The sequence below is a fragment of the Mirounga leonina genome, unplaced genomic scaffold (assembly GCF_011800145.1).
Source record: "Mirounga leonina isolate KUSES-001 unplaced genomic scaffold, KU_Mleo_1.0 Mir_82, whole genome shotgun sequence".
Taxonomy (NCBI): domain Eukaryota; kingdom Metazoa; phylum Chordata; class Mammalia; order Carnivora; family Phocidae; genus Mirounga; species Mirounga leonina.
Genome location: NW_023270825.1, coordinates 27073115 through 27100431, shown reverse-complemented (window position 1 = coordinate 27100431; position 27317 = coordinate 27073115). Strand labels below are relative to the sequence as shown.

The following is a 27317-nucleotide window of genomic DNA, read 5'->3' as shown; positions in this document are numbered from 1 at the left end:
TAATCAAGAGAGGTTTTTATTGGCTTCTCAGTGTGAAGATGTAACTCTTTCCCTGCCCTGGGGGTCAAGAAGACTGGGCCTTCATCCTCTGTAGACTTTAGTTACGGCCAGCACCTTGAAGTGGGGATGTTCCAAGCAGGAAAATTGTCTTAATGTCCAAGTCATTTGAAATTTATCTATACGGTGATCTTGGCCTGATTTTCCTGAGAGTGGAATATAGCCTATGGATAAATTACTCTAACTTGAGGCAAAATATTTTGTGTACTGATCAAGTCAGTTTGACTAGTTATTGTTTTCTTAACCTTACATGATAGATTTATTGCTTTACTCACTTTATAGATGAAGAAATTAAGACTGTGCGAAGTTACTAGCCCTTGGTCATAATAAATGTTTCACCACGATGTATTACTACTCATGCCCTGAAGCATGAATGTTCTGCACAAATTTCTAAGTGTTTAGTAAAAGTTCTCACCCCAAGAGTATTCATCCATTGCTTTAATCTCATTGCCTTTCATTCAGTTGAGTTTACTCTTGCAAGGGGAACCAAGCAAAACGATGAAGTGGGCCTCTGAAGCCCTATGAAAAGGATACAAAATACAAATAAGAACTTGATAGCTCTCATTCCTGAAGATACATCTTTGGGGTTTTTGTTGTTGTTGTTTTGGTTTGGTTTTTTATTAGGGAGAGGGATGATAAAGACTGAATATTTGAAAACTAGTCTTGTTTTGCTCTTAAAAGAAGGCAGGGCAAGGAGAGTTGATGGAGGGACACAAGCTTTCACCTGAATACAACATTTTTCAAATGCCTGACAATTAAGATTCTTCTGCTTTCAATCTTCAGGCATCATGGCTGACACTTCCCATATTTTATGTTCTTGCTTGATGTTTTATATTCTGAGAATAAATCTGTTGGCTGGATATTTGTCCTTTTTTTTTTTTCTTTTTTGTCATGAAAAGACATTAAAATTATTTTCCATATTGGAACTGTACAAATTTGTTTACCTGTACATTGAGTCTTGGCTTTTCTTTCTTATATTACATCTTAGATAAAACATTCCTTAAAAATGGGCCTTATGGGGCGCCTGGGTGGCTCAGTTGGTTAAACGACTGCTTTTGGCTCAGGTCATGATCCTGGAGTCCCTGGATCGAGTCCCGCATCGGGCTCCCTGCTCAGCAGACAGTCTGCTTCTCCCTCTTACCCTTCCCCCTCTCATGTGCTCTTTCTCTCATTCTCTCTCTCTCAAATAAATAAATAAAATCTTAAAAAAAAAGAGAGATTTTAAAAAAAAGAAGAAAAATAATAAAAATGGGCCTTATTGTGAATTGGGGGGGGGGAATGTTTGATACAAAATTATCCTTCTCTAAATTCCCTGAAGGGAACATTGTTCTTAGCCACCCCACCCTTTTGGAAGAAAAAGTCCTGTTAGAGAGACAAGACACCCAATAGAAAGAGAATCTGGAAAGCATGCACCAAAAAAAAGGCTTTTTAAGAACTCTCAGGATGAAGATTTTCATAGTCAGTGATAGTTTGGTCACAGATGTAGCATCCAGACTGTTCTTTCCTCAGATACATATTTCAGTCTCCGTTTTGAAATGTTTATGCCCAAAGAACGTTAGGCAAAAGCCTCAAAGCTATTTGCTTACCTTCAAATGCTACTTCTATATATTTTAGAGAAAAGTAAGATTTCTACTAAAGACTCTTACTCGTGAACTCTCTCATGAGTTCTTTGAGAATGATCAGAAGACCTTATTACAACTACACCACCTTCTGAGGGCCACCAAGTGTCTAAATGAGGCTCTTAGAGACCCCTCCTCATCCATGACACCCTACTCAGTTCATAGCACCTTCTGTTCTTGACAATGGCCCCAGCACCAGCTGCTCTTGCATTAGAGGCATGAAAAAGTAAGTGCTTAGTCCTTGACTTGAATTATCGCTCACTTGCTGGTACGTTTTGTGCGGCGGTCTGAACTGGAGCATGCGGAAGAATCCCAGTCTGGCAGGCTGCCCTGGAGCTGCTCTGCTGAACCCCAGCTCTCTGCCAGAGCGACCAAAAAACTTCCACGTTCCTGTGAGAGAGAACTCGGAATTATAAATCACATCGGTTTCCTTTTGTTCTCCTCTAACGCACCAAAATAACCTGTGAACAACTAGCTCCATCTCAGAGGCCACTTCTCATTTATTTGAATCTTCCCTAATATCTAGTACGTAGTCGGCACTTCGTGTGACTTTTTTTTTTTTTTTTTAAAGATTTTATTTATTTGACAGAGAGAGATACAGCGAGAGAGGGAACACAAGCAGCAGGAGTGGGAGAGGGAGAAGCAGGCTTCCTGCGGAGCAGGGAGCCCGATGCGGGGCTCGATCCCAGGACCCTGGGATCATGACCCGAGCTGAAGGCAGACGCTTAACAACTGAGCCACCCAGGCGCCCCTTCGTGTGACTAACTTAACTATTCATCCTCCCCCTTCATGCCTCTCTCCTGCTTAGCACACTGTGATGACTAGGAGATCCCTCTTGTCATAGTTATTAGAATGCATTCAACGTTTCAAGGACCAAAAAAGTAATCTTTAAAAGCGTCGAAACCATAATTATAACAAATGGCATCATTTCTGTGAAACTATCTTTCAATGAAGCTAACTCAATAAATAGCTTCTTAGCGTACTGATTTAAACTAAACTAGGATTTTAGGTGTTCCTCTTTGCTAGAAGAAGCTGCTGGTAGGGTTAAGGGAGGTGGCTGCCTCTAACTAAGACCCAACATTACTCCGGCAGGTGTGATTCTCCAGATTAGACGTGTCACACAGATGCAAGTCATTCCTGTTTCCTTTTGTTTTACATTTGAGATCTTTTAGAAAATAAATTGTTTGATCTCCTTTTGCCACTCCCCGGACTGCCCGTGTGCAGTCTCGGTGCGGACCTGGTACCTCTTTCATGAAGTGGCAGCTAAGGAGCTCCAGGGCTCCCCTTGGCCAGCGAAAAACGCAAGGAAGGAAGAGGTCAAGACTAAGAACAATAGTCATATTAACCTGAAGCTGGCAGGGCAGGATAGGTCTGTGGTGCGATTTAAGGCACTTAGTCAGCTAATGAAGGCCTCCTGTGCACGACAGGGTTTGTCAAGGAGGCAGTTCAGATACCAGTTTGATAGGCAGCCAAGTCACGAAAGAGATACACCTGCACAATTGGAAATAGAGTGTGAAGATAGTTAATGTGTTCCAGCAGCAGACAGGAAGTGTCTACCACAAAGGGAACCTGCAGTTTACTCCAAAACTCAGTTCCCGCAGAGCATGGACCCATTCTCAGAAAACTGCAGTTTGGTTCCACTAGTCCTGACCGGTGCAGTATGGATTTCTCTCTTCTTTCATTTTTCCCTTCCTCATTCCTTCATTGTACATAAAGAAACTGGTGTATATACACAAGCATATGGCCTTTTTTAAAAATGAAACGACCGATTCTCTGTTCTGATCGACATCAAATGGATATGCAATGGGATAAAATACTGGTTCAGTGAAAGTATCCCCTTTTCCCATTAGTGGCATGCTCATTCAGCTCTTATCTCGTATTCCAGTTATTTTGCTCTCACTGTTTAACAAAAAAACAAGAAAAAATCCTTGCATACCTTGTTCATTTGGAGAATTTTAATGTTTTTCATTTATCATTGTAAAACCAAGGACAATTGTATAACTTTTTTGTACGTAGCTGTTACACGTAGGGCATTTTGTCTTTAAGTAGAAATAAATTGCTCTAAAAGAAATGAATCCTACATAGTTTTCCCATCAAGTGTCTCTTTGCTTAAATAAACTTGTTTGAAATGAAAGAGAGAAAAAGATAGTTCTACAGTAGCTAGCGTTTACTAAATGCCTACGTGACTTTTATATTAATTCCACCTTGAACAAATGAGGGAACCAAGGGGTGCCTGGCTGGCTCAGTCAGTTGAGCACGCAACTCCTGATCTCAGGGTTGTGAGTTTGAGCCCCACGTTGGGCATAGATCTTACTTAAAAAAATAATAATAATATAAAAGTGAGATTTATTTATTTATTTTTAAGTGAGTTTTATTTAAAAAGAAAAAAAAAAGAGGAAACCAAAGCTCAGAAGGATGTCTCGGGTGACTTGCCTGCAGTAGTCCAGGGCCTGTGTAGGAGCTGGGGTGCAACCCTCCAAGCCTGTCTGACACTCAGAGCCCTGCTCTTTTCACAGGGTTATGCTGTTTCCTTTGTTTCCTGCCATTCATATTAGAGTCTCCTAAAGACAGCCTGTTGTAACTTTTCTCCATCTCGCTAGTGTTTTTAATTATGTTGAGGCACAGAAATATTTAAAGTAGTTTGCATTGGAATTGAAAACCAAACATTATGAGTTTCTCCCATTTCATTAAAAAGTTACTTAATCTTTACATTGTTCTCTACATTAAAGCCGAGCAGAATTTTATCAGGCAATTGCCTCAAAGTTATAATCTGGAAAATCTTTCTATAATGAAACCCATATGTCATGGGCAAAAGGTGCAAAGCCCTGGCAGAGAGGGTTGGTCTCGTGAGAGATTCTGCACCCAATCTCGTTAACCAGGGTGCCTCTGGTAATCCCTCATCCCCTCACTGGTGAGAAATCAATCTGTACCACTGAATCTTTTTCAACCAGCCACCAAGAAAATTTACTGCAGAGAAGGCAGTTTGGGGATAGTCATTGTGGAAAGGGAACCAGAGACAAGGCTAACTGTAGATGGAGGAATTGGAGAATCTAAAGAAGAGATTGTATTAAACCACACACCACCTTCAGAGCAAGCAGGACGGAGTCCTCCCTTCAGCCCTGACCTCTCTAAGTCGATCCAGGTATTTACAGCTGCCGTGAACCTGACAGCCCTAGGGAGACGATGCAGGGGGTAATAGAAACCGCATAAACCTGGAAGTTGATTGTAGTTTATCCATTTGCTGTCTTTAAATGTGTACAAGTGCCTCCTGTCCCACATTCTCGGCAGCAATTCACACGTTCACCCTACGGTGACAGTATGTATTGTGACTTACTCTGTTCACGGTCTACACTACATAGGAGGCCTGTACATCATGACTTGACATGGAGGCCCTGCTTCTCTTCTGCACGCAGATACTGTGGTGGCTGATGACCAGTGGATCCCTCTTGGCATAATTATTAGAATGTGGGAGCAGCGTTGCCTTCCTGTTGAACCTTGCAATCCTAGAGGATTAATCCAGAATTAGAAAACAGTTAAGAGATTATATTGACTCTAGCAATCTTATCGTCTCTAGGATTGTCTTCTAACACACGGTGGAAAAAAAGAACCAGGAGAGAAGAGAGGAACTGGAAGTGTCAAGCGGGGAGCATGTAATCTTACCAGGGCCATTAATGCAAGAATTGTACCAAGCTGTAACTAGTGGGAAGAAGAAGGGATGGAACGAGGCAGGGGAGTAGAAATGTCTTCCTCTCCTCTGTAAGCAAGCCAGGCTCTTCCCTGGAGAGATTTGAAATCCTTGGTGGGAGTTTTTTCATAAAATACATTTACATATAAAACCCTTCCGGAAGAGGTGTGTATGTGTGTGTGTGTGGGCGCGCGCACTCGTGTGTGTGTGTGTGCATGTGTGTGTAAGAGGAATACAGAATAGTAGCAGAAGGCTGTCTCCCTACTCCTAATGGGATTTTGTAGCAGCATGTGCGAGTTTGTTTCAGAAGTCAAAAATGAACAGATGTTGGTATAAATTACCTCTGTGTCTGATGTCTTGCAAATTAAAAGCGCGGTTGGCATCACTAAACAATTTCACTAGGTTTAGGGGGGTGCGGCTAGCAGGCGGCGAGTACTGTCGCAGGTCGGTAAGAATCTTCATGCTGCAGCAAAGCAGGAAGGCAAGGATAAAGAAATGAGGAATCAAATAAGGGGTATGTGAATTAATCAGAGATGTTAACATCTCTGATAACAGGCGAACAGGAGGGCTCGAGGTCCAAAGCTGCCCCTGCCCCACAGCAGTTTCTCCGCGCACAAGGAGGGGTTGGTGCTTAGGATGTGATTTATAGGGCACAGCCCTCTTTTAGGGAGCACTCTGTCATGAATTCGTATATCTCCTATATGGGACTGGCGAGTAGGAAAACTTTCTCCCCTCCCACGTAGAAGATGAGGTCTTTGAATTACTTCTACTTTTACGGTGGTTTTCTGCAGCTCTGTGTGCTCAGATTAGGTTGAAGGGGGAGGAATGATTGAGTGGGGAAAGGGTTGTTAAAAAGGATTGGTTAAATTCAAGGAGAGCTTGCCACTGAGAGACTTTGGAAGAACTGTTTATTTTGCCTTTTAAATCCTTTTGATCCCTTGACTAGATTGGGTCTTTTTAAATTTTATGCCTTAAAATATTGGTCATTCTCCCATTTGGGGGAAAAAACAGTAAAGAATCGGGGGATGTGAAGGGAAGCAGGCAGAAATAATTAGTAAGATCAATACAGTGCTCCAGGCCCAGGAGTTTTGGAGCAAGTCTCTGTTCTACCCAGCAGAGTTTTGGATTACCCACATCTGGTTTCCAAAGTACTTGCTTCTAGCCATGCTGCGGGATCGTTTGATACTGTGTAAAACTCCTTAATAGGCACCGGAGAGGAGGCAGGAAGCCCATCCAGTAGAAATAAATGATGAGACCCATTCTGGCCAAAAGTATAGGTCACCTGTAGGATAAGGCTGAGGGGAAAGCTTCCAAGGAATGGGATTTTTGAGGTTGCTACCCTCCCTTCTTATCACAGTTCGTTCATTCATTCGCTCAGGAAATACCGAGTGCAGGAGAAGCTACTTACCCTCCTTTGAAAGGTGGTGTGTTAATGGTACCACTCCACCAAGCACGTTCATTGCTGAATAGCCAAGAGAAAAGCAGGGCAGGTGGCATTAATGTGCTACTCATTTTGCAGATAAACAGGCTCAGAGATCTTACCCAGCCCGAGGTGTCACCCCACCGCTAAGTGCTAGAGCTGGAACGTAAACTGAGTTCAGACCCTGTTAGTGTTTTAGTGTTTTAGTGTTATCTAAAAGCCCATGCCACCTCGCATGGGTGAGATGATACCTGTTTGGATTTCCTCTAGGGTAGTTAGTCCTACCTCTGTCTCTCCATTAGTCTGGCATTACTTTCATCAAAGGAAATTCTTTTTCTTGCCAAACAAGCAAGGTAACTTTAGAAAGAAAGAAAGAAAAAAAAAAAAAAAACCCAGAATGTAGAGAATGAAGGCCATTAACTAGGGCCATTAACACGTCTTACTGTTTGTCTCTGGAAAGGAAGGCAATAAACATTATTGTGTTCCTGCTTGGAATACTTCTTTTGTATATTATCATTCATCCAGCCAACATTTATTTAGCAGATACTACATCTAGTGCTGATGATAGAAAGAATGATGAAACAGTCTCTACCCTCAGTCCTTACCCTTTAGGGCAGGAAGACATTTATATAAACAAATAATTGCACGTCTTACTGGAACTTTGTCTGTGTAGGGTTTGGTGCAGATCCACCAAGGAAGGGAATGGTCAGTTTGATTTAACCCCGGGGGGGTGGGGGTTGTGGGCACATGAGGCAGCACTTAGCACTGGAGCTTCTATTCCTAGTTAATGGGATGTCCTTTCCCTTTGTTGGAGCTCCAGAATTTGTGAGAGATGAGGAGTACATGGACTGCAGGTACCAGAAGCTTTCCGGTGGTTACAGAGTTTGTATTGTTATAGTTCTCTGTTGTACAAATAAATCAGGAACTGCTAGGGAGGGAGAGTGGAGCCCACTCATCTCACGCCATCTCTGGACTTGAGTCAGGCTGCAAGGAGGCTAGGGCACAGGTCCTTCTCGTTCTGCAGGTGCCTTGAGACTTCTGGCCTCCAGCACCAACCATTGGAAACTTTGAGCACTGTTAAATCTATTTAAGAGATCCAGAAAGATGATTTTGTGAAGAGGATGAAGGGGGTGTTATAATTCACCCATTTTCTGAGGACTTGCTTGATGGAGCTAAAACCGCGGGCTTCTAGAGTGGCCCCTGTAATTGAGAAATGTTTTACTTTCATTTTGGAGCCTCATATGTAGGAAAGTAGCTGTATAAACCCTCTTGTAACTACAGCATTCAAAGATTGATGGTGCTGAAAGTCAGAGAAAGACACATAAACCTTGCCTGGCTATATTAAACATCTAAGGACTGACAATGCCAAGAGAGAGAAGACCAAAGCTCTATAAACCCTACTTTATTACACCATCCACAGATGAACTGCACTGAGGGAATATAAACCGTGTTATATTACAGCATCCAGGGACTTCCACTGCTGAGAGATGGGGTAAATGATCTCTAATTTTGATTTGAGATTATAAATGTCCAGAGACCAACAACCCAGAGAAGACTCTAATCTTGGTTGGATTATAGTCTCCAAGAGCAAACCCCCTGACATAGTGAACATGAGTATTAGGTTATGTTCTTGAGAGAGAGGGGTTTGGGGGGAATTCCCTGGGGATTTTTTTAAGGCGGGGGGGGAATGATAGTCTTCCCCAGTTGGCCTATGCCTTATAGCAATTGCCAGCTTCAGAACAGCTTTGTACAGTGTTCGTTGTCAGTGGTGGTTTGTTTTTCCCTCTTTTTGGAGGTTAGTGGTGATTAAATCTGTTCTGGTAGTAACTTGTTTTTACAATTTAAATCAGTTTGCATTATTAAATTATATTTTCCTGAGATCTCTTTTGCAGATTGTGGGTTTTCATTGATCTTCCATTTGCTGTGATTCCAGCCAGAGAGATGACACGGGGGAAATTTCTCAACATTCTGGAGAAACCCAAGAAGTAGCAGCAGCTGCTTGTGGACAGGATGTCCTGGGGGACTGGAACCGTGCTCCCCTCCCAGTGCAGCTCTGGCAATGTGCAACTCTCTGCTTCCTGGTGAGAGGCCGGAGGGTGCACCTCTAGGACTGACCCTCTCCCCTGCTCCTGGCACTCTGCACCTCTGAGGACCTTCGGCGGCAAGAGAGGAATCTGCTCTATCGATTCTCTACAGAAGGATCAGTGCAGTTATTCAGTCAGCTTCCGGACTTTGACCATCTCAGCCTTGGATATGGGTAACCCCAGAGGGCACATCATTCTTAAAGGTCAAAGTCCTACTCTCTCATTTCAGAAAGTGATTCAGGAGTCCCAGAATCTTACAGTTGGTTTGATTCGGTGATGGCAAAGTCAGTTGTGGCACGTTGATTGGACGGGTTCTTTTGACTTGTACGTGATACCTTAGGAAGTATTTATGGTGCGAGGAGACCAGAGACCAATTAGATTCTGAAACAGACCAGGCAGCCTGACCTGTGAACTCTCCAATATACATTGGGTTCCAAGAATCCCCAGCTGGAGAAGCCAGAATCTTCTTGAAATATACACCTGCTTTAAAAATTCTGTACCTTTCACAATAGTCCCATTCCCCAGTGCCTTTCATTCCCCACCATCAGTTCTGATTCCAGGAAAAGGGGATCCCTCCTGGGATTAGCTAGTGAAAGGCCCATCATGCAAGGTTACATTGGATTCTAGACCTCAAGACCAAGTTAAAGATGAAAGAAAGGACTTTTGAGTTCCAGTAATCTGTTACAGATCCACACAAGAAAGTCAGTATGGCCTAAAAGGTAGGAGAAGGAGATTGTTTACAGGAGTTCCCATTTGATTAAAAACGAGAAACTCTAATTGACCTGAAAGGAATGTGCTGTGGAATGGTGGCAGTGTTTTGCCCCCCTTGTCCCGTCTCATAGCACATAGCAGATATTTTCACCAAAGCACACGAGTGTGCACGAGGAAAAAAAGAATTTCCTGACTTAAAGACAATTCTTATGGAGCTCTTTGCCAGTTAGCTGTCCCTGTGTTAAAACCTGAAAACCTAACCCATGCGTAAAATTGATTACACATGTTCTCCATATTTTGTCTCGTAAGCCAGCCCCCAGCCTCTGTAATGTTTTGAGAAGTACCTGAGGCCATGACACTTCCTAACCTTCATGCAAAGAACATCCACGTGGCAGTTGTCTGATGGTATTTGGATACAAAGAAAGTTGTGGTTAAACTATTGGTCTTGAGTGTCTGTGCGAGGGTGCAGCCCTATTCAGTTTAATAGCTGGTCTATTAACCATTTCTGACATTTGTGCCTTGTTTCCCATGCTAGAATTAATGTTGGGTTTTTCTCTCATTTTTGCCATCCATGCAATTTTACATATTGATAAGGGGAAAAGTTGAACACAAGTCACAAAGGATGGGTAAGTGAGAAAGAAAAGATTCTGCCTGGATGCGATATAGAAATTTAGGCTGGAGAGGCATAGATTTTAAGTTAAGCTTATTATTGACATTCCTTTTTCTCTAAATACGGTTGGAGTGGGAGGGGAAGAGAGGGCAAAAAAAGAATGCCATAACGTCAGATTTTTCCTTTACTCTGTTTTTGAGAGTTGATGACATCAGGCACTTTTAAGTGTTTGGGGAAATTGAGAAATACATGGAGAATATGAAGATGCCTCCCCAAAACCAACTCAGGTCTGTAACCCAAGGCTATGTAGTTGGTTTTCCGGTCTGCTTTGGCCTTTCTTTTATTGTCATCTTATTCACCAGCACTTAATGTAAGTAGATGTTTTAGAACTGCGATATTTATTGGTTTCGTATTTGTCATCCTTAGAAATGTTAATGATGTATTTTTATATTGATAATATAAATGGATGTGTAATGTGTGTGTACTTCAGTGTGTTAGAGGACTGTGCTTTGTATATGATGGTTTTTGTGTTGTCATAATAAATATGTCCCTTTTATAGGAGAGTTTTTCTTTTCCTCAAAGGGCCAAGTTGCATATTTAAAGCATTCATCAGAAAGTACAACTATAATGATAAATAACCTGCTGTTTTCCCCTTAATATCATGGTGGGTGGTGTGAGGCTTTATGACCATCTACTACTTGGTCTCCCAGCTTCCAGTCTGTTCTACCGGCCATCCAAGCTCATTACTGCTCAACTCCCTAAAGTATTACTTAAAAACCTTTAATACCTCCTTGTGTCTAGTAATAAAGTCTGGGTCTCTTATCCTGGCATTTAAAACTCTCTGCATGTAATCCTAATCACCCCTCCTCTCCAATATGTGAAGCCTCTGTTCCAGTTAATCTGAACAATTCCCATTTCCTCACTTGAGTGCCTTTGCTCATGCCATTGAGTTCCTAGAAAGTCTCTTTTGCACATATCAAACCTACCCTTCCTACAAACCCTTGGTGAACCAGCTGGAAACAATCTTTCTCCCTGCATTACTACAACATTTACGTATCCCATCCTTACTATTCTTACCAACTCCGCCTTATATTTAAGTGTTCCAAGTGCATCTCTTCTTGTCCCACTGAGTTGTAAGCTCCTCAAGGTTACAGCTCTCTCCTACACATCTAGTTACTCTTCTGTGTCTTCTTTGAGCTGGAAGGGTCCATACCTGCTTGCAGACTTCCAGTTAAATATGATGGATTGAAAACAAATGTTTCTCTGCCACCTACCAAAATCCTTAGTGTGGGGCGCCTGGGTGGCTCAGTCGTTAAGCGTCTGCCTTCGGCTCAGGTCATGATCCCAGGATCCTGGGATCGAGCCCCGCATCAGGCTCCCTGCTCCGTGGGAAGCCTGCTTCTCCCTCTCCCACTCCCGCTGCTTGTGTTCCCTCTCTCGCTGTGTCTCTCTCTGTCAAATAAATAAATTAAATCTTTAAAAATAAATAAATAAAATCCTTAGTGTGACTTCCTTTTCGCCTCTGCTCAAGAACTAGAGAAGAGCAAGTATTTGTACTATCACTGTCCCCCCGTTGATAGTTTATCTGCCCTCGAGCAGAGCATCATGCCCTTTCAGAGAAACATTCCATGTGAGGAAAGCAAATTGCTTGGCATCATTGGCTCATCATTGATTTCCAAGAAAACAACTGGGTGGGCAGTAGATCTCTGTGACCTGGAAAAGCACGGCAGGCCGGCTGCCTCAGCAGGGACAGTCATGACTGCGCTGCTCTAAATCTTGAGAGATTATTCTTCCGATAAATAATTACGTATTATTTGCCCACAGGTTTCTCTTGCCTTTCCCTTTGCCATTCTGAATGCCTTCCTTGCGGAAGCAACTGTTGGCTAAGAGAAATAGCATGGGGGCTTTGGAGGCATGTTTGCAAATTCTTGTCAAGTCTTCTCTCACCAGCAGTCTTGTTGCTTCTTGCTCACTTCAGTCTCTCAGATTCTTGCTTTGGCTTCTGCTGATTTGCTCGGCCTTCCTTCCATTGTCAGGGCACTAAAAGTTCACAGGCTATTAATAGCAAGATGCCATTGTTAATTTTTCTGTATCTTTTGGTGACCCATTTATCATATTTTTTAAATGGACACTTGGGAAGTGCTGCTTGTTTGTGGTCCTCTAGCTAACTGTAGCTCCTCTATCTTCTGGGCCATGGAAATGGAGCTGGTAAGTCAGTCCATTGCCTCTTTGGCTTCAGAAGGGTGTTTGGACTTCCACAGGAGCTTTGTGATGAAACCAAGAAATTTCCTTTCCAGTGGGATGCTCTGGTCCCTTCTGTTTCCTCCAGGATTAAGGCCTCACAGAAAAGAGAAACAGGCAGAACAGGAAGGGAGGAAATGGGCTGGTGGGCCAAGGCGGATGGTCCCAGGGGTCAGACGACATGATTTCTTACCAGCTTTCAACTTCTACACAAAATCCGTGTCCAACCATTTGGTCATGTTCTCCGGTTTCTGTTTTCCTCATCTTGTGCCAGCCAGACGGCCCCTGAATGGGCTTCTCTTTCCCCAGAGAGCCTTACAGCCCCCACCCCAAACAGTAGCCTCTCCCAAGTCTGTAAGTTCTGACTGGCCTCTAACTGACTGCTCCTCTCTATCTAGGCTTTTTGGCGCTTTGGGGCTGCGTCCCCGCCTATGCCAAAAGAGGCCACCAGCCTTCCCACTCTGACCCACACACGTTTTCTTCATGAGCTTCAGGTGGCACCAGGTGCAACCGTGAGGCTCATGGTTGGCGCCAGTGCTCGCAGAGCTTGTTAATTAGCACATGAACACCCCAGTGCTCCATTCGCCAGCCCGGGCATTCGGAACCTTCCCCTCCTGTGGGCCCCTTCCTCCTAATGAGAGCTGGAAGAAGGGCCCTCACAACACACTGCCTCAGAATAATATTCCGCTTTGTCCCCACCAGTAACCAGGGCTGACAGGATCACTCTGTCCATTTCTCTTCTAATTAGCACAATTCCAGCATGGCCTGAGCCAGCAAATGGAGAAAAGCGATCAAAAGCGATCGGACAACCGTACCGAGTCACAAACACAAAGAGGGCCATTCCCTGTAATTAGGTGAGACAACTCCTCAGTCTTTTCTCGGCTGGAGTTTGCTGCTAAGACTCTTGCTGTTTGGGTCCCAGCAACACAAGTTACATGTCTCCCTGGGACACTAATAAGCCCCGAATTGTCTTCCGCTTCACACAACTCTCACCAGAGGACAAGTGCCTGGGGGAAGGGGGGACACAGTGAGGGGACAGGGTGTCTAAACAGCGAAGCAGCTGTGGCAATGTCTCCCCCACTCCAAAAGGCAGACATTGGGGCTGTGGGCAGAGAAGGACGAGGCCGTTGGTTTGGGAGAGCAGCTCCGGGTGCAGCCTGGTCCCATTGCCTGGGCTGCCGTCTGAAGCACTAAGAATTGGGCACCTCGGGAGAGACCCACTCCCTGCTATTTGCCTCGCCCCGTTCATTCGCCAGTTGTCCCCTTTGGGTCTCCTCATCCCTTCTCCCACGTGTCCACGCTGGTGGCATCGTGGGCAGCTACAACTGTGGCACCATCCTTGGACCTGCACTGAAGCCCTCTAGAACCGTAGTCAGTGAGTTCGAGGCTAGCTAACGTGCAGCCCACACGTGTGAATTCTGCGCTCGGAGAGCTCAGGACCTGGAAGGGGGCTCTCACTTCCAGCACCCATCAGCTCTGGGTCTCTGGCTCTCCCACAAGCCTTGCTTACTATCCCCATTCTCTCTCCTGGAAGATCCCTGTTTTTTTAAACAGAAAAGTGGCCCATCAACAGCCACACTCCGTGTGGCTCAGAGGTTGGCCACTTAATAAACAGAAACTGCTCCCCCAGGATTGCAGCCCATTACAGGGATTACTAGGGGTGATACAGCCATGAACTTGGTCATAGCCAGGGACAAAGGAATGCAGGGGAGAGTGGCATTTGGAATCTCAATTAAAATCAAGCTCTGAGCTGAGTTGGACTCACACATATTTTTATCTTATCCTGGTCTCTGCTTCCTGTTTTGATCTGTACTTGATGCTTCTGGCCAATATCTGCTGCTTCTTTTCCCTTAGAATATGGAATTTCAAATAAAATATAATTCCACAAGTCCTACAAATAAATTGGTATTTTCTACCAAGTTTGAAAACTTACTTAAAATTGAAAATGACTTCCAATACCAGAAAACAATTATCTGGACTTCAAGGAGCCAGAAAGCTCAAGTAATAAGAGTTGCTTTGTTGTTTTTCTATCCTCCCTATCTGAGACACACAGAGGTAACAATAGGATTTGACTTTTTAAATAACTTTTGGGAGATGTCAAAGAATCTGATCCAAATTTGTTCAGTCTCTTACAGTTTCTTTGGTTATAAACAGATTAGGATAGTACCTGGCACAATGTAAGTGCTTAATAAGAATTTGTTGGAAGAACTGCACCATGATACTCAGTGTTCATAGCTTTCTTGCTAATCTAAGTTAAGAGCGTGGATCTTGAAAGAGAGGCAGGGTGTGGTCATGAATTCACTTCTCTCTGAACCACAGTGTCCTTGGAACCTTTTCTACTTTAAAATGGCAGGCAGGGAGCGCCTGGGTGGCTTAGTTAAGCATCTGACTCTTGATTTCAACTCAGGTCATGATCTCAAGGTTGTGAGATCAAGCCCCGAATCGGGCTCTGCACTGGGCATGGAGCCTGCGTAAGATTCTCCCTCTCCTCCTACCCCTCCCCCACTCAAAAAAAAAAAAAAGAGGCAAGCATCATGGATAAGGGCATAGACCCTTCCGTCAGATTGCCTGGGTCCAAATCCTATTTTTTCCATCTACTAACCATGTGACCATAAGTAAATTGCTTCATCTCTCTGTGCCTTAGTCTACCCATTTATGGAGTGGGTCCAATAGTAGCATCTAACTCCTAGGGTCATTGTAGAGATTAAATTAGTCCTTGCAAGTATTTAGAACAGTACATGGCCTATCTTACCCATTATATGAGTGCTTGATGGATTTATCTTTAAAAATGGATTCAATGCATTGTTTAATTACTATACTTACATTTGTTAAAGATTCATAATTCTTACAGGGAAAATATAGTAACTTTTGGTTACCTAGAACAGTTGAAATGGGTGAAGCAGAGAACCCATTTCTCTCACTCTTCCAGAGAGCTGACATTTACTGGGTACTCCTGCCCCCCTCCTTCCAGCCTCTGGGGCAGCTTCTGCTCGTATGGACATGCAGCAAATATCACGGCTGACTCTGCAGACAGTGGCATTGAAGACTGTTTGTTACTCATGAACAGGGAAGGAGAGGTGTTCTTTGTGACAGCGGCAGGTTTCTGAGCTGATACTGAGCTTGGCATGAGCCTCAACTCATTGTGCTTCACTAGTCTTGATGGTCCTCACATTTGCTGAGCATCCATACTATTGCAGTCACTGCCCAGGAATGCGCTTCCCTGTTTTGCTGTGTCCTCCGCCCCTCCCCACCTCACCCCTCCCCCAATCCTTCCATCCTTCTTCCAGATGCTCCCTTTCCAGGCCTGAGCAGGATTCACTTGGGCCTGGACTCCCCCCGTAGCAGCCTCCTCCTGGCTTTGCCCTCTCTAGGAGCCCATGGAGAACAGCCTGGCCTGCCTCTGCACCCCGGGGCCTCAGGGTCAAGCAGGGCTGAAGGTCACATCCCAGGGCTTTCCGGGATGCGGCCAAGCCCCAGGAGCCGAGCGGGCCCGAGCCAGCGGCTTCACACAAAGGAGCAGCCGAAAAGAGGTTGGAAAAGTCAGTGACTTTCGGCTGATTGGGAATGAGAAGCATTGGCTGCAGCTACCAGCAAAGCCCTGGGTAGGGCCACGAGGGTTGTGCAGGGGTCAGAACCATAAATGGTCTCTGAGGAATGGAGAAAGCAAGTTCCTGAGAACCTCTTCCTTGGCCTCCTCCTCCCCTCCATTTGTCTCTGCCTCCACTTTTTTTTTTTTTTTTTTTTGAGAGAGAGAATGGGGAGAAGGAGGGGCAGAGGGAGAGGCAGAGAGAATCCCAAGCAGGCTCCACCCTCAGTGCAGAGCCCCACGCAGGGCCCGATCTCATAACCCTGAGATCATGACCTGAGCCGAAATCAAAAGTCAGATGCTTGACCGACTGAGCTGCCCAGGCGCCCCTGTCTCCACTTTCTTATTGGAGGACCCTCATCCCTTGCTTTTCTCACAGTGCCGCTTTCCCCAAGCCAACTGACCCAAAGGTCCTTCGTACCCAGAACTATTGATTAAATAATGGTACATTCACAGAGTGAACTATTATGCAGTCAGTTAGTAGGTTTGCAAAAGTTATATCATGGAAGAAATGGTTTGTCATGATAAGCGAAAATAAAAGAGCAAGATGTAAAATTATAAACACGACATAATATCCAATATGGGGGGGAGGGGATTGTAAGGAAATAGACCAAGGTATTAACAGTACTTGCTGCCTCTTTGGAGGATTGTGGGAAATTTGGGGTTTTTTTTCCTACATTTTCCAAACTCTCCACAGAGGCACGTGTTGCATTCATAACATGGGGGGAAGCCTCTGGAGCCGAGTATACAGGTATATGGGGCTTAAAATGCCCTCTCAGCCCAGCCTAGTACCATGCACGTGTGCGTGCGCACAGAGTTCACCGGTGACATCCGTTTATGGTAATGAGATTTGTTCTTGTGTACGAACATGTCTATCAACCTGTAAACCTCTAAGTATTTACTGAGCATCCAGCCCTGTCGTAGACCCTACTCCATCCCCCGTAGTGCCCTAAGCACACTCCGTCCCAGGGCCCAGCCCTCCTCACAGACCACAGACCCTTTGCTCAGGAACAGAAAAATGTTCTCTCAGTACATGTGCAGTCAGTGTTGCGAAATAGCTCTTTTTCCTCAGTCCATCCCCACACAGAACAATATATCTCACCTAATTTTACTGTCGACTCCTAAGGCTGAATTTCCCCAGCTCTGGGGCATGCGAAACATTACTTCAGACGTGCTGATGAGAGTTTCCTTCGCTGCTTTCTTCCTGCTCATTTTCCCTTCCCAACTGAGAGAGAAGGGGGAGGAAAAAAAAAAAAAGAGGAACTCGGAGTCGGGGGTAGGCAGGTCAGGCCAGCCTGGAGTGATGCTCCTCTGTTTTCATCCCAGAGTGCCAGACAGAGGCGCTGCACCCTCAGGAAAGGACCTGAGGTGCCTTCTGTGCAAGTTGGGATCTGAGGGACACAAGGGGCATGTGGGAGGCGGGGAACACATGTATATACAGTCAGGGTCCCTGCGAGATGGGAAGCAGAGCTACGGAACTGATAAAGAAGGAATGAGAGCATCAGGGGCTGGGTCACATGAAAATCATGCAGAAGAATGAACTTCGTCCTCAAGAAATGGCTCATCCACCCCGGGCCCCGGCACCTGGAATATACTGGCCCAGGCGTCTGACTAGGCCTTGGAGGGCCCTAAGGAGCCTTGCTCCTCATTTCCCTTCAACAGAAATAGATGTCATGATGAGTAAGAAAAATGCTGTGCCGGAGACGCCCGCTCCCTCCTCCAGGTCACCAGTATGTGTCCTTGTCCATCCTGTTTCCCAGAGGGGTGCTACTTTCTGCCCAGCTCGGGATAGCGAAACAAAGGGAAAATACCAGCCACGCGCAGCCCTGAATCCTGCCTGACTGTTAGGGGCTTTCAGCCTGGAGAGCTGGGGCGACCACATCCAGTCAGCCCTCCCGGAGGAGAGAGGAACACGCCAGAACAGAGAGCCGAAGCGATTGTTACAACATGAGGATTGCAGGGCAGGCGGCACCTCACAATATCACCAAAGATTGATGCAAATTGGTTTGGTTCTGACCCTGTCACGCCAGGAAGGATAATGATTCCAGCCGCGCGGGGCCCGGGAGGGGGCACGTGGTGGGGGCTGTGAGGATGGGTGTCTCACTACGCATCTTCATTAATGATCTGAAAGACAGGGGTAAACAGCATGCTAATGAAACCTGCAGATGATTGGTGTCCCAAACCCCAGAGAGGACAGAGGAATAGCACCGCGAGGCCCAGAGAGCTTAGAAATATGGGCAGGAGATTGTCAAATGAGGTTCGTCTTAGGAAAATGAAAGTCGACGTGTCAGGCAGGAATGATGAAGGTGCCTCTGGGTGGAGGCCGGTGAACCTGGAAAGCAGAGATGGGTGGCGGGGCAGGCGGTTGAGTGAAGGGATAAGGTCTGGGGTGTGGTGAGGGAAACAGGAGCTGGCCTTGAGGACCCAGGGGACAGATCCCCTTGTACGAATATGCCTGGCAGACCTGACTGCAGCCAGAAGACTGGAGCCGGGCTATGGGGCCAGGCAGGTTGCTGTGGCCCCTGGTGGCCTGTATTAGCCTGGGCTCCTGGGCAAGGCTGGACTCTGACTTCACAGCCCCAAGCTGTGCCTATTTGTATTCAAGCCACTGAGGCTAAAAATGGCATTCTGACCTGAAGGACAAAGATGAAATAAGCCAAAACACATTTTTAAAAATGTTGCCCCAAATTATTGGGAATAGGCTATTCAAGAGTAGGGGAGGGGCACCTGGCTGGCTCAGTCAGTAAGAGCGTGCGACTCTTGATCTTGGGGTTGTGAGTTTGAGCCCCATGTTGGGTGTGAGATTATTAAAAAAAAAAAAGTTGGGGAAAGAAAAATTTTCCCCACCTTCAGTGGTTTCCCATTAGGTGAACACTGCTTGGAAGTAGAATTCATTTGCATTAAGGGTACAAATATCAAGTGAACAGCTCAGTGAATTTTTTAAGCAAATCGCTTAACCTCCCCAAGCCCTGATTTCCTTGTCTAAAATGGGTACAAGAGCAGTACACATCTCATAGCTGTATTGTGAGGATTAAATGAGATAGAACATGTAAGCCCCCTAGGACATAATGTACACCATGTGGGTGATTATTATTACCATTTTTTACCCTCTAATTTTATTCCCTAAGCTTTACTCCCAACCCTCCAAGTAAATGATAAACTTTTTGTAGTCGGGGACTATCTTAAAATTCTTTTTCAATGTATAGATGCTGGATAAATCCTTGTTTGATACGTTGGTAATGCCAATTCTGGCATTTTAATATGAATAATTTTGTTCTTACCCTACTCAGATCTACTTTTTCTTTTTTTTTTTTTAAAGATTTTATTTATTTATTTGAGAGAGAGAGAATGAGAGACAGAGAGCATGAGAGGGAGGAGGGTCAGAGGGAGAAGCAGACCCCCTGCTGAGCAGAGAGCCCGATGCGGGACTCAATCCTGGGACTCCAGGATCACGACCTGAGCCGAAGGCAGTCACTTAACCAACTGAGCCACCCAGGCGCCCCTCAGATCTACTTTCAATGAAATCTTTCTTTAAAATGAAACAAAGCCAAGAAAGAAAGAAACAAGGGGCGCCTGGGTGGCTCAGTCGGTTAAGCGTCCAACTCTTGATTTCAGCCCAGATCTTGATCGGGGGTTGTGAGTTCAAGCCCCATGTTGGGCTCCATGCTGGGCACAGAGCCTACTTAAGACAAACAGACAAACCCAAATAGAATGCTGATATCACAGAGGTTTTTTTCAGACAGAACATTCCCCATGAGATTGGAATGAAATCTTAAGCCAAAGGAAAGGAATGTGGCTTTTGAGTCCAATCCAGGTCTGAGTTAGGGTGACTAACCATCCAGTTTGCTTGGGACTTGGGGGTTACCCAGGGCCAGGGACAGTCCTGCTAATGGGAGAGTTGGTCACTCTAGTTTGGACCCAAGCTCTGCTACTTCATAGTTTTCTGGCTTCCGATAGTATTCCTGGCCTTGTTGAAATTGGTTTTCTCTTCAGTCAAGCGGATTGTTGGATCAAATGAGATGCTGTTTGATAGTTTAGTGATGTGTTTGACACATAATAAATGCTCAGTGACTATTGACATAAACTGTCAGATTCCATGTAAGTAAAGTTTGAAAACAGGCACAAACTAGTTTATGATGACAGAAGTCAGAATAGTGGTTACCCTTGTCAGAGACCAACTAGGAAGGACCTTGAGGGGGACTTCTGCAGGGCTAGAAATGTTCAAGACGCAAATACCGAGCTTTATCATCTCTGTGAAGCCAACAGGATATTTGGGTTACCAAAAACATTCTTCTCTATGCTGTTGGTTATGTAAATAAAGGCAGAAAGAGAGAGAACTTAAAAGAAACTTAATTTCCATGAGGTGAATTAAATAAACAAGAATCTGCAGAGAACTTCAGTTGTTCTTGCTTCTTCCTGATACCGGCTCCACCCTACAAAATGAAAGCTTCTGTTTTGCTGTGCTCAGCTGTTCTCCCAGCCTCCATTCATGCAGCACGCTTCTGACCTTGTGGTCATATGGCCTCAACCCATGTTGTGCTGCTTTGCTTGACTTTCTCCCTGACCCTTTCTTTTCTAATAGGAGCTATCACCCTTCCACAGACAGTGGGGGCATATAGTTCCCCAGGAGGACACTTAAAGCTGACTCCCCACACCTACCTCAAAACCTCACTGCCAGGAATGTGGAGTCACCAAGTCTATGTGACCTTGAGGAATACATAGTCTTTGTTCATTCCACTTCTAGGTATATCCCCAACAGAAATGGGTGCTGGCGTCCAACAAAGGACATGTGCAAGAATGTCAACAGCAACTTTATTCGTGTGAGTCAAAAATTGACAAAAACCCAAATGTCCATCAAGAGAATGAATAAATTGTCATAAACACACTGCTGTGCTTCACACAGTAACATGGATGAATCTCACAAACTAGAATGAGAGAATTAAGGCAGGCACACAAGGGCATACCTGTATGATTCTAGAATGGGCAAAACTAGTCTAGGGTGGTAGAGGTCAGAATAGTGGTTACCTTGGGGTATTGACTGGGGAGGGTTACGAGGAGACTTCTGGAGTGTAGGAAATATTCTCTATCTTGATCGGACTAGTGGTTACACAGGACTATATGCATGTGAGTATATAAACATCCATCGAAGAGCACCTGGGTGGCAGAGTAGGTTGAGCATCTGACTCTCAGCTTCAGCTCCGGTCGTGATCTCAGGTGTGAGATGGAGCCCCACATCCAGCTAAGTGCTCAGCAGGGAGTCTGCTTAAGATTCCCTCTCCCTCGGGACACCTGGGTGGCTCAGTCGTTAAGCGGCTGCCTTCGGCTCAGGTCATGATCCCAGGGTCCTGGGATCGAGCCCCACATCGGGCTCCCTGCTCAGGAGGAAGCCTGCTTCTCCCTCTCCCACTCCCCCTGCTTGTGTTCCCTCTCTCTCTGTGTCTCTCTCTGTCAAAGAAATAAATAAAATCTTTAAAAAAAAAAAAAAAAGATTCCCTCTCCCTCTGCCCCTCTGCCCTTCTCCCCTCTGCCCTGCACACGCTCTCTAAAATAAATAAATCTTTAAAAAAATAAAATATTTAAAAAACAAACGACAACAGCTACAAAAACATCCATCAAGCTGTGCATTTAGTAGTTGCATGCTTTACTGTGTGTCGTCTACGCCCCCATTAAAACAAGTGAATTTAGGGTCCTCTGAGCCTCTAAAGGGAAATTTAGGGAAAGCTACCACAACCCCATGGAGTTGACTGGGACAATAATACAGGAGAATCTAGAAGATCTCAGACTCATCCTGGCTTCTAAGCTATAGAGTCAGAGGGAAGGATAGAGAAGGTTCAGCATGTTCCTTTGGCAGCCACTTTCCATGCTCTGCCAGCAAATGAGCCTAAGGGCTGGGGGGCCCTGTTCTGTGCTTTCCCTTTGTGACCTTGGCATAGGGAAGGGCTGTGAGCCAAACTCCAAGGGTGATAGAAACCCTGATGCTGGAGCTGTCTTGTGAGGGAGTATCGTTCTCTATCTGCCCCTCCCCTGGGAACTCAGTCCCGAGACTGGGGGCTGCTCAAAGGCCTGGACCTGGTCTGTTTCCCTGTCGCTCCAGAGCTGACGCTTCATGGGTGCTCGGTGCACAGTTGTCGAATGGATGCCTGAATCCATGGCCTCCGGTCACCTAGGGCATTATTACATTCCTCCCAGCGGGAGCGGATGACTGATCTCAAAGCTACAGATGTGCTTTTTGACTCATGGGTCATTTAGGTGATCCTTCCTAAAAGAACTGGCATTCTAGGGTAGCTCCTGGCATCTGTGACTTGCTTCTGTCCAATGCAGTTCTGAATCTGCTAGAAAAGACCTCCAGTTCTCTCTATAACCAAGTTTCCCAGGACCATTAGAAGGTTTCACCCCCACCCACACCTAGCAAAGAGATGTGTGGACAGAGGCTAGGACGGCTGGGCTGTTCAGTCCCTTGAGGAGATTTCTGTGCTATCCAAATAGGTAGCCATTAGTCACATGTAGCTATTACATTTAAATTGAAGGTAAATAAAATTTAAAATTTAGCTCATTACACTAGCCACATTTCAATTGCTCCATAGCCGTATATAGCTGCTGACTACCATACTGGACAGGGCAGAACTCCATACATTTCCATCATCATAAAAAGTCTGTTGGACAGTACTGAATTCTAGATGATCTTCAAACCCCCTTGAAACCTTTGGAGGAGAGGAGGAAGGAAGTGAGGAGGATCGGACCCCTCCCCCAAGTTCCACAGAGCCACCCTGCCTTATGAATTCAGATTTCAAGTTAGGTTTCATTTAGAGAAAAAAGCTCTATTGCTTTTTAATTTTACAGTGCTTTTTGAAAAGACAGTAAATACAAACCATATTTAAAATAAGCACATTGTAAAGGGGTGCCTGGGTGGCTCAGTCGTTAAGCGTCTGCCTTCGGCTCAGGTCATGATCCCAGGGTCCTGGGATCGAGCCCCGCATCGGGCTCCCTGCTCAGTGGGAAGCCTGCTTCTCCCGCTCCCACTCCCCCTGCTTGTGTTCCCTCTCTCGCTGTGTCTCTCTCTGTCAGATAAATAAATAAAATCTTTAAAAAAAATAAATAAAATAAGCACATTGTAAAAAAACACATCTCCCCATCCCCTAACCCTCAGGCCACGAGTCACTAGCTTGTGGGAGCTACACCTTGTCCTACATCTTGCTTTTTCCCCCACTTAATTTATCTTGGGTCTTGTTCATATTGGTACATACAGATCACACAGCGGCATACTATCCCACTGTATGGATATACCATAAGTTATTTAGCCAGTCCCTATGATGGACATTTAGGTTGTTTCTGGTCTTCTGCTGTTACAAACTACATTGTAATGAACCAATATCCTTATATGCAACTCATTGTGCATGTACGAGTGTATCTGTAGAATAGATTTCTAAGGAGGGAATTGCTAGGTCAAAGGTCACATGCTGAACTGTCCCCCTAAAGTGGTTGGAACAATGAGATCTTTTCCCCACACCCTCAGCAGTGCTGTCTGCAGGCATGCAGGCTTCCTGCAGAGGAACAGTGGCACCTCTTGGGAGAGGGCTTCCATCGCCCCCTACAACAACTCCCACCCACCTACCTTCTCTTCTCATCACTCCCTCCCGCTGCCGAGAGTTGTTAACTTACTTGAGCATTCCCCAGGCTCCCAGGTACTGGTCTAAATCCCTTACTTCCATGTCTCACGTACTCTTCACCACATTCTCAGGAGGTGTAGAAACTATTGTCCCCATTTTACAGAGGAGAAGCCTGAGGCTTAGAGAGTCACTAATACATGGTCACCTAGCTGGTTAGTAGTGGAGCTGGGCTTCAACCCCAGGTCTGTCTCACTTCAAAGCCTATGCTTATTACCAATAGGCTTCCCCGCACACCCCTCTGCCCTTGCCCCTTCTCCCAGCTGTTGGCCCCATTAATAGCCACCTACCTCTCTTCAGTGCCTTCCTTTGCCCCCATGCCATGAGCCGTCCATTCCTGCTCCCTCCCGCCTTCCTACGGTCAGAGCACACGCCTCCTCGTTCCATGCCTCGGTTTCCTCTATTCTTGGCCTTGGGACTGCCCCACCTGACCGCGGGCTCGGCCCAGCCCTCCCCCCAGGTGTTCACCTTTGCCCACAGGGGTGAGGGGGGGTAGAAAGCAACGGCTTCCGTCACCTGACCCTACTCAGCCAATTCACGAAGACAGGATGTCAAGTTAATGAGCCTGTGGGCCTCTAATTAGCTGTCAATTACCTCAAATTAATCAACTCCTCGCCTAATTAAGCATTATCGGCAGGTGGGCACAAAGCAGACCATTGTGTGGGAGCCATGAGAAAAGCCGGGCTGGCAAACTTGGTTAGGATCAGCGCGGTGCACCGCGCCCGCCTCCCCACCGCTCTCAGCTACCCGCCCGGCGCAGAGGCACCAGGGCCCTCTGCCCGCCATGGTCCCTACACCCCGCGGACCCCCTGGACCTCCTGGGCAGCTGGGTGGACTGTGCGTCACGAGAGGGAGGTGCAGAGCCTGGAGGCAGGTGGGACAGCTGTTGGTGGAAACTGCGGGGCCAGCAAGACTATGGCGAAGGGGAGGGCTTCGGGTCGGACGTACCAACTCCGGGTAGTTCTGGTTAGAGCGGGGGCAGAAGCTGGGCTCCGAGCTGGACAGAGCTTGGGGGGGAAGGGGGGAGCGGCCAGGTCCTGGCTGGAAGTTCAGGCCTGTGCGGGCAGGCAGACTGGCTTCAGATCTGGCCCTGCCACTTGTGAGCTCTGTGACCCTAGGAAGTGACTTCACTTCTTTGATTCAGTTTCCATCTCTGAAAAAAGATGAGAATAATTTTTTTTTTAATAATAGATTTTATTTATTTATTTGACAGAGAGACACAGCGAGAGAGGGAACAAAAGCAGGGGGAGTGGGAGAGGGAGAAGCAGGCTTCCCGCGGAGCAGGGAGCCCGATGCGGAGCTCGATCCCAGGACCCCGGGATCATGACCTGAGCGGAAGGTAGACGCTTAACGACTGAGCCACCCAGGCGCCCTGAGAATAATTTTTTAAGAGAATTTATGGGATCTTTGGGAGGATTAAATGAGATTATGCCTGTGAAGCACCGGCCCCCTGTTAAGTGTTCAATGGATTTTAGTAGTGACTGAAGGAAGTAGGTGGGTGCCTCATCAGAGAACCATTCAAACGGTGCGATGTATCCCCAGATTCTGCAGTACAACCCTGGAAAAATGTCAGTGGGTGCTGAGGACATGTTGGGTGCCAGAAATTGGCTATAATCTGCTCTCCAGCCCTCATGTCCCACCACCTTCAAGGGTGCATACAGAGAGCCCTGGGTGCCATACAGAGCTCACCAGATGAAGTGACCACAGGTCTCTAACTAGTGACCAGGAAGAAGAGAGCAAATAAGGGCCCCTTCCTACTTGGGTCTTGGGCTGCAGAACGTACAGAAGAGGGCACGTCCAGGCACCGAGTTCACGTGCCCAACCGTGGCCCTAGAGGCTGAATAGTGTGCCCCTTCTGCTTAGCACAGGGCAGGTTGAGCCTGGGGGCCAGCTGGATAGATGTGTGCCCCCACTGATGGTCAGATGCCACCACACCCATCCAATTCTGTCCCCTTATTCCACTCCAATCATCCCTTGAAATCAAACCACCAAATTTCTCATCTGTACCTCCTATATTGACCCTAGCACAGGACTCCCTCTCCCTGCTTCTTGGGGCAGCAGAGGTCCTCAGCCTTGCTTCTGAGCTTGGAAACATCTTCCCCTTCCCTGGTTAAATCACTAAGTCATTTAGCAAACATTTATTGTGCCTACTAATTAAAGCTTGCAGTGTAAAGGGAAGATGGTTGGATAAACACAAATCACTAAGGCACACTCTGGAGATGTGAGGAACAGAGCTAGGATTTGTTAAGTACCTACCAGATGCTGGCAGGATGGCAAAGCCCGATGTGGATGCCGATCCTTCTGAATCCTGTCCACCTCCAACAATCAGGTCTGTGCCCAGGGGTGGGGATGGCGGGGAGGGGTAGTCAGGTGGATGCTACCTCCACCTGGGCCTGGGCAGGTGAGGCCTCCCATGGAAGGGGAAGCTTGAGTTGAGCCTTGAAAGGGGTAATGTATTCTAGACAGAGGGACCAGCAAATGTGAAGGGCCGGAGGCATACAAAGGACGTGAGGAGTTTGGAAAAGAGGGAATATTGCCTGAGTACGCTAAAGGAAGCAGTAAATGCTCACTGCCCAGGGAGCATGAGCAAGATCTCAGAGGGCCTTCAAAAGGGCCCTTCTAGTAGGGATTGAGGGAAATCTTGGGAGACTTGCCTAAACTCTGACCTGTCTTAGGGGAGCTGAATTCCACAGGGATCGGACCCATAATTTAAATGAAGCTGCTTGAGTGGATCTCCAGAAGGAGAGGGAGGGACCTGGAGCAGTGGGACCTTCCTAAAAGCCCTGAAATCACATCATTCTGTAGGCTGCCCCCCGAGAGAGAGGTCTGCTTCCTCTTTTGTACCCCACAACACAGCACCTAAACTGGTGCTGAGGACACAGCAAGGCCTGTGAAATATTTGGGGGAGGTAATTTGTTTCTCCCTGTCACATACTGACATGTACAAGGTGCAGGAACTTGCCTTAAGCCCAGACCTATTTGACCCTCTGGAAATTATGGAGTTGAGACTAAGAGTTCCATCGGGGCTCGGATGGAGAAGACGCAGGCCGGGGAGCAGAGGCAGGGCCACGCGAAGGGGGAGCTTAGGCGGCCAGGCTGCGGGGGCAGGGGCAACAGCGCCTGTGAGAAGCCGCAGTCCTGTCTTTCTGGGACCACCCTATCCCAGATCCCACGAGGCCCCCACCTCCTGTGTCCTTTCTTACTTTAGTAAGTCTAGGTATCTGTACCTGGACCCCACCCAGAACCCTCCACCCCAAAGCACCCGGCACACAGGTAAGGTATATTCAGAGGAGTCCCGGCCCTCGGGTGGGAAGGCATTTTACAGACCAGCCACGCTTGTGGTTCTGATGGAGCCATAGGAGCACCCAACTGGGGGGACGTCCTCATAGAGTTGGGGGCTGGATTTTATGATACAAACAGTACAGAGCCCAGTGAGAGGTTCAATGAATATACTATACCTGTATATACTGTTATGTTTGATGTTTATGTTTGTCGTGATAGGTAATGCATACACGCAGTTTTTATTTTTTAAATTTTAAGTAATCTCCACACCCAACGTGGCATTCGAACTCACAACCCGGAGACCAAGAGTCACAAGCTCCACCAACGGAACCAGCCAGGCGCCCCACATACACAGTTTT

The 27317-nt window shown here is 46.3% G+C and overlaps 1 protein-coding gene across 5 annotated transcripts in view; it reads left to right on the top strand.

The window, feature by feature from the left end:
• The window catches only part of LIN52 (lin-52 DREAM MuvB core complex component), a 128077-nt gene extending 107225 nt beyond the window's left edge, over window positions 1–20852 (top strand). Inside the window, exons 6-7 of one of the 5 annotated variants that reach the window (XR_004677081.1) lie at window positions 5251–8273; window positions 8715–10759. Coding sequence is in view for 3 of the 5 variants with exons in the window: in XM_034993304.1 (XP_034849195.1) it covers window positions 20758–20837 (80 nt within the window). In the remaining 2 variants the exon portion in view is untranslated. The other 4 variants (XM_034993304.1, XM_034993305.1, XM_034993307.1 and 1 more) reach the window with 4 other exon arrangements.
• Window positions 20853–27317: the final 6465 nt, after the last annotated feature.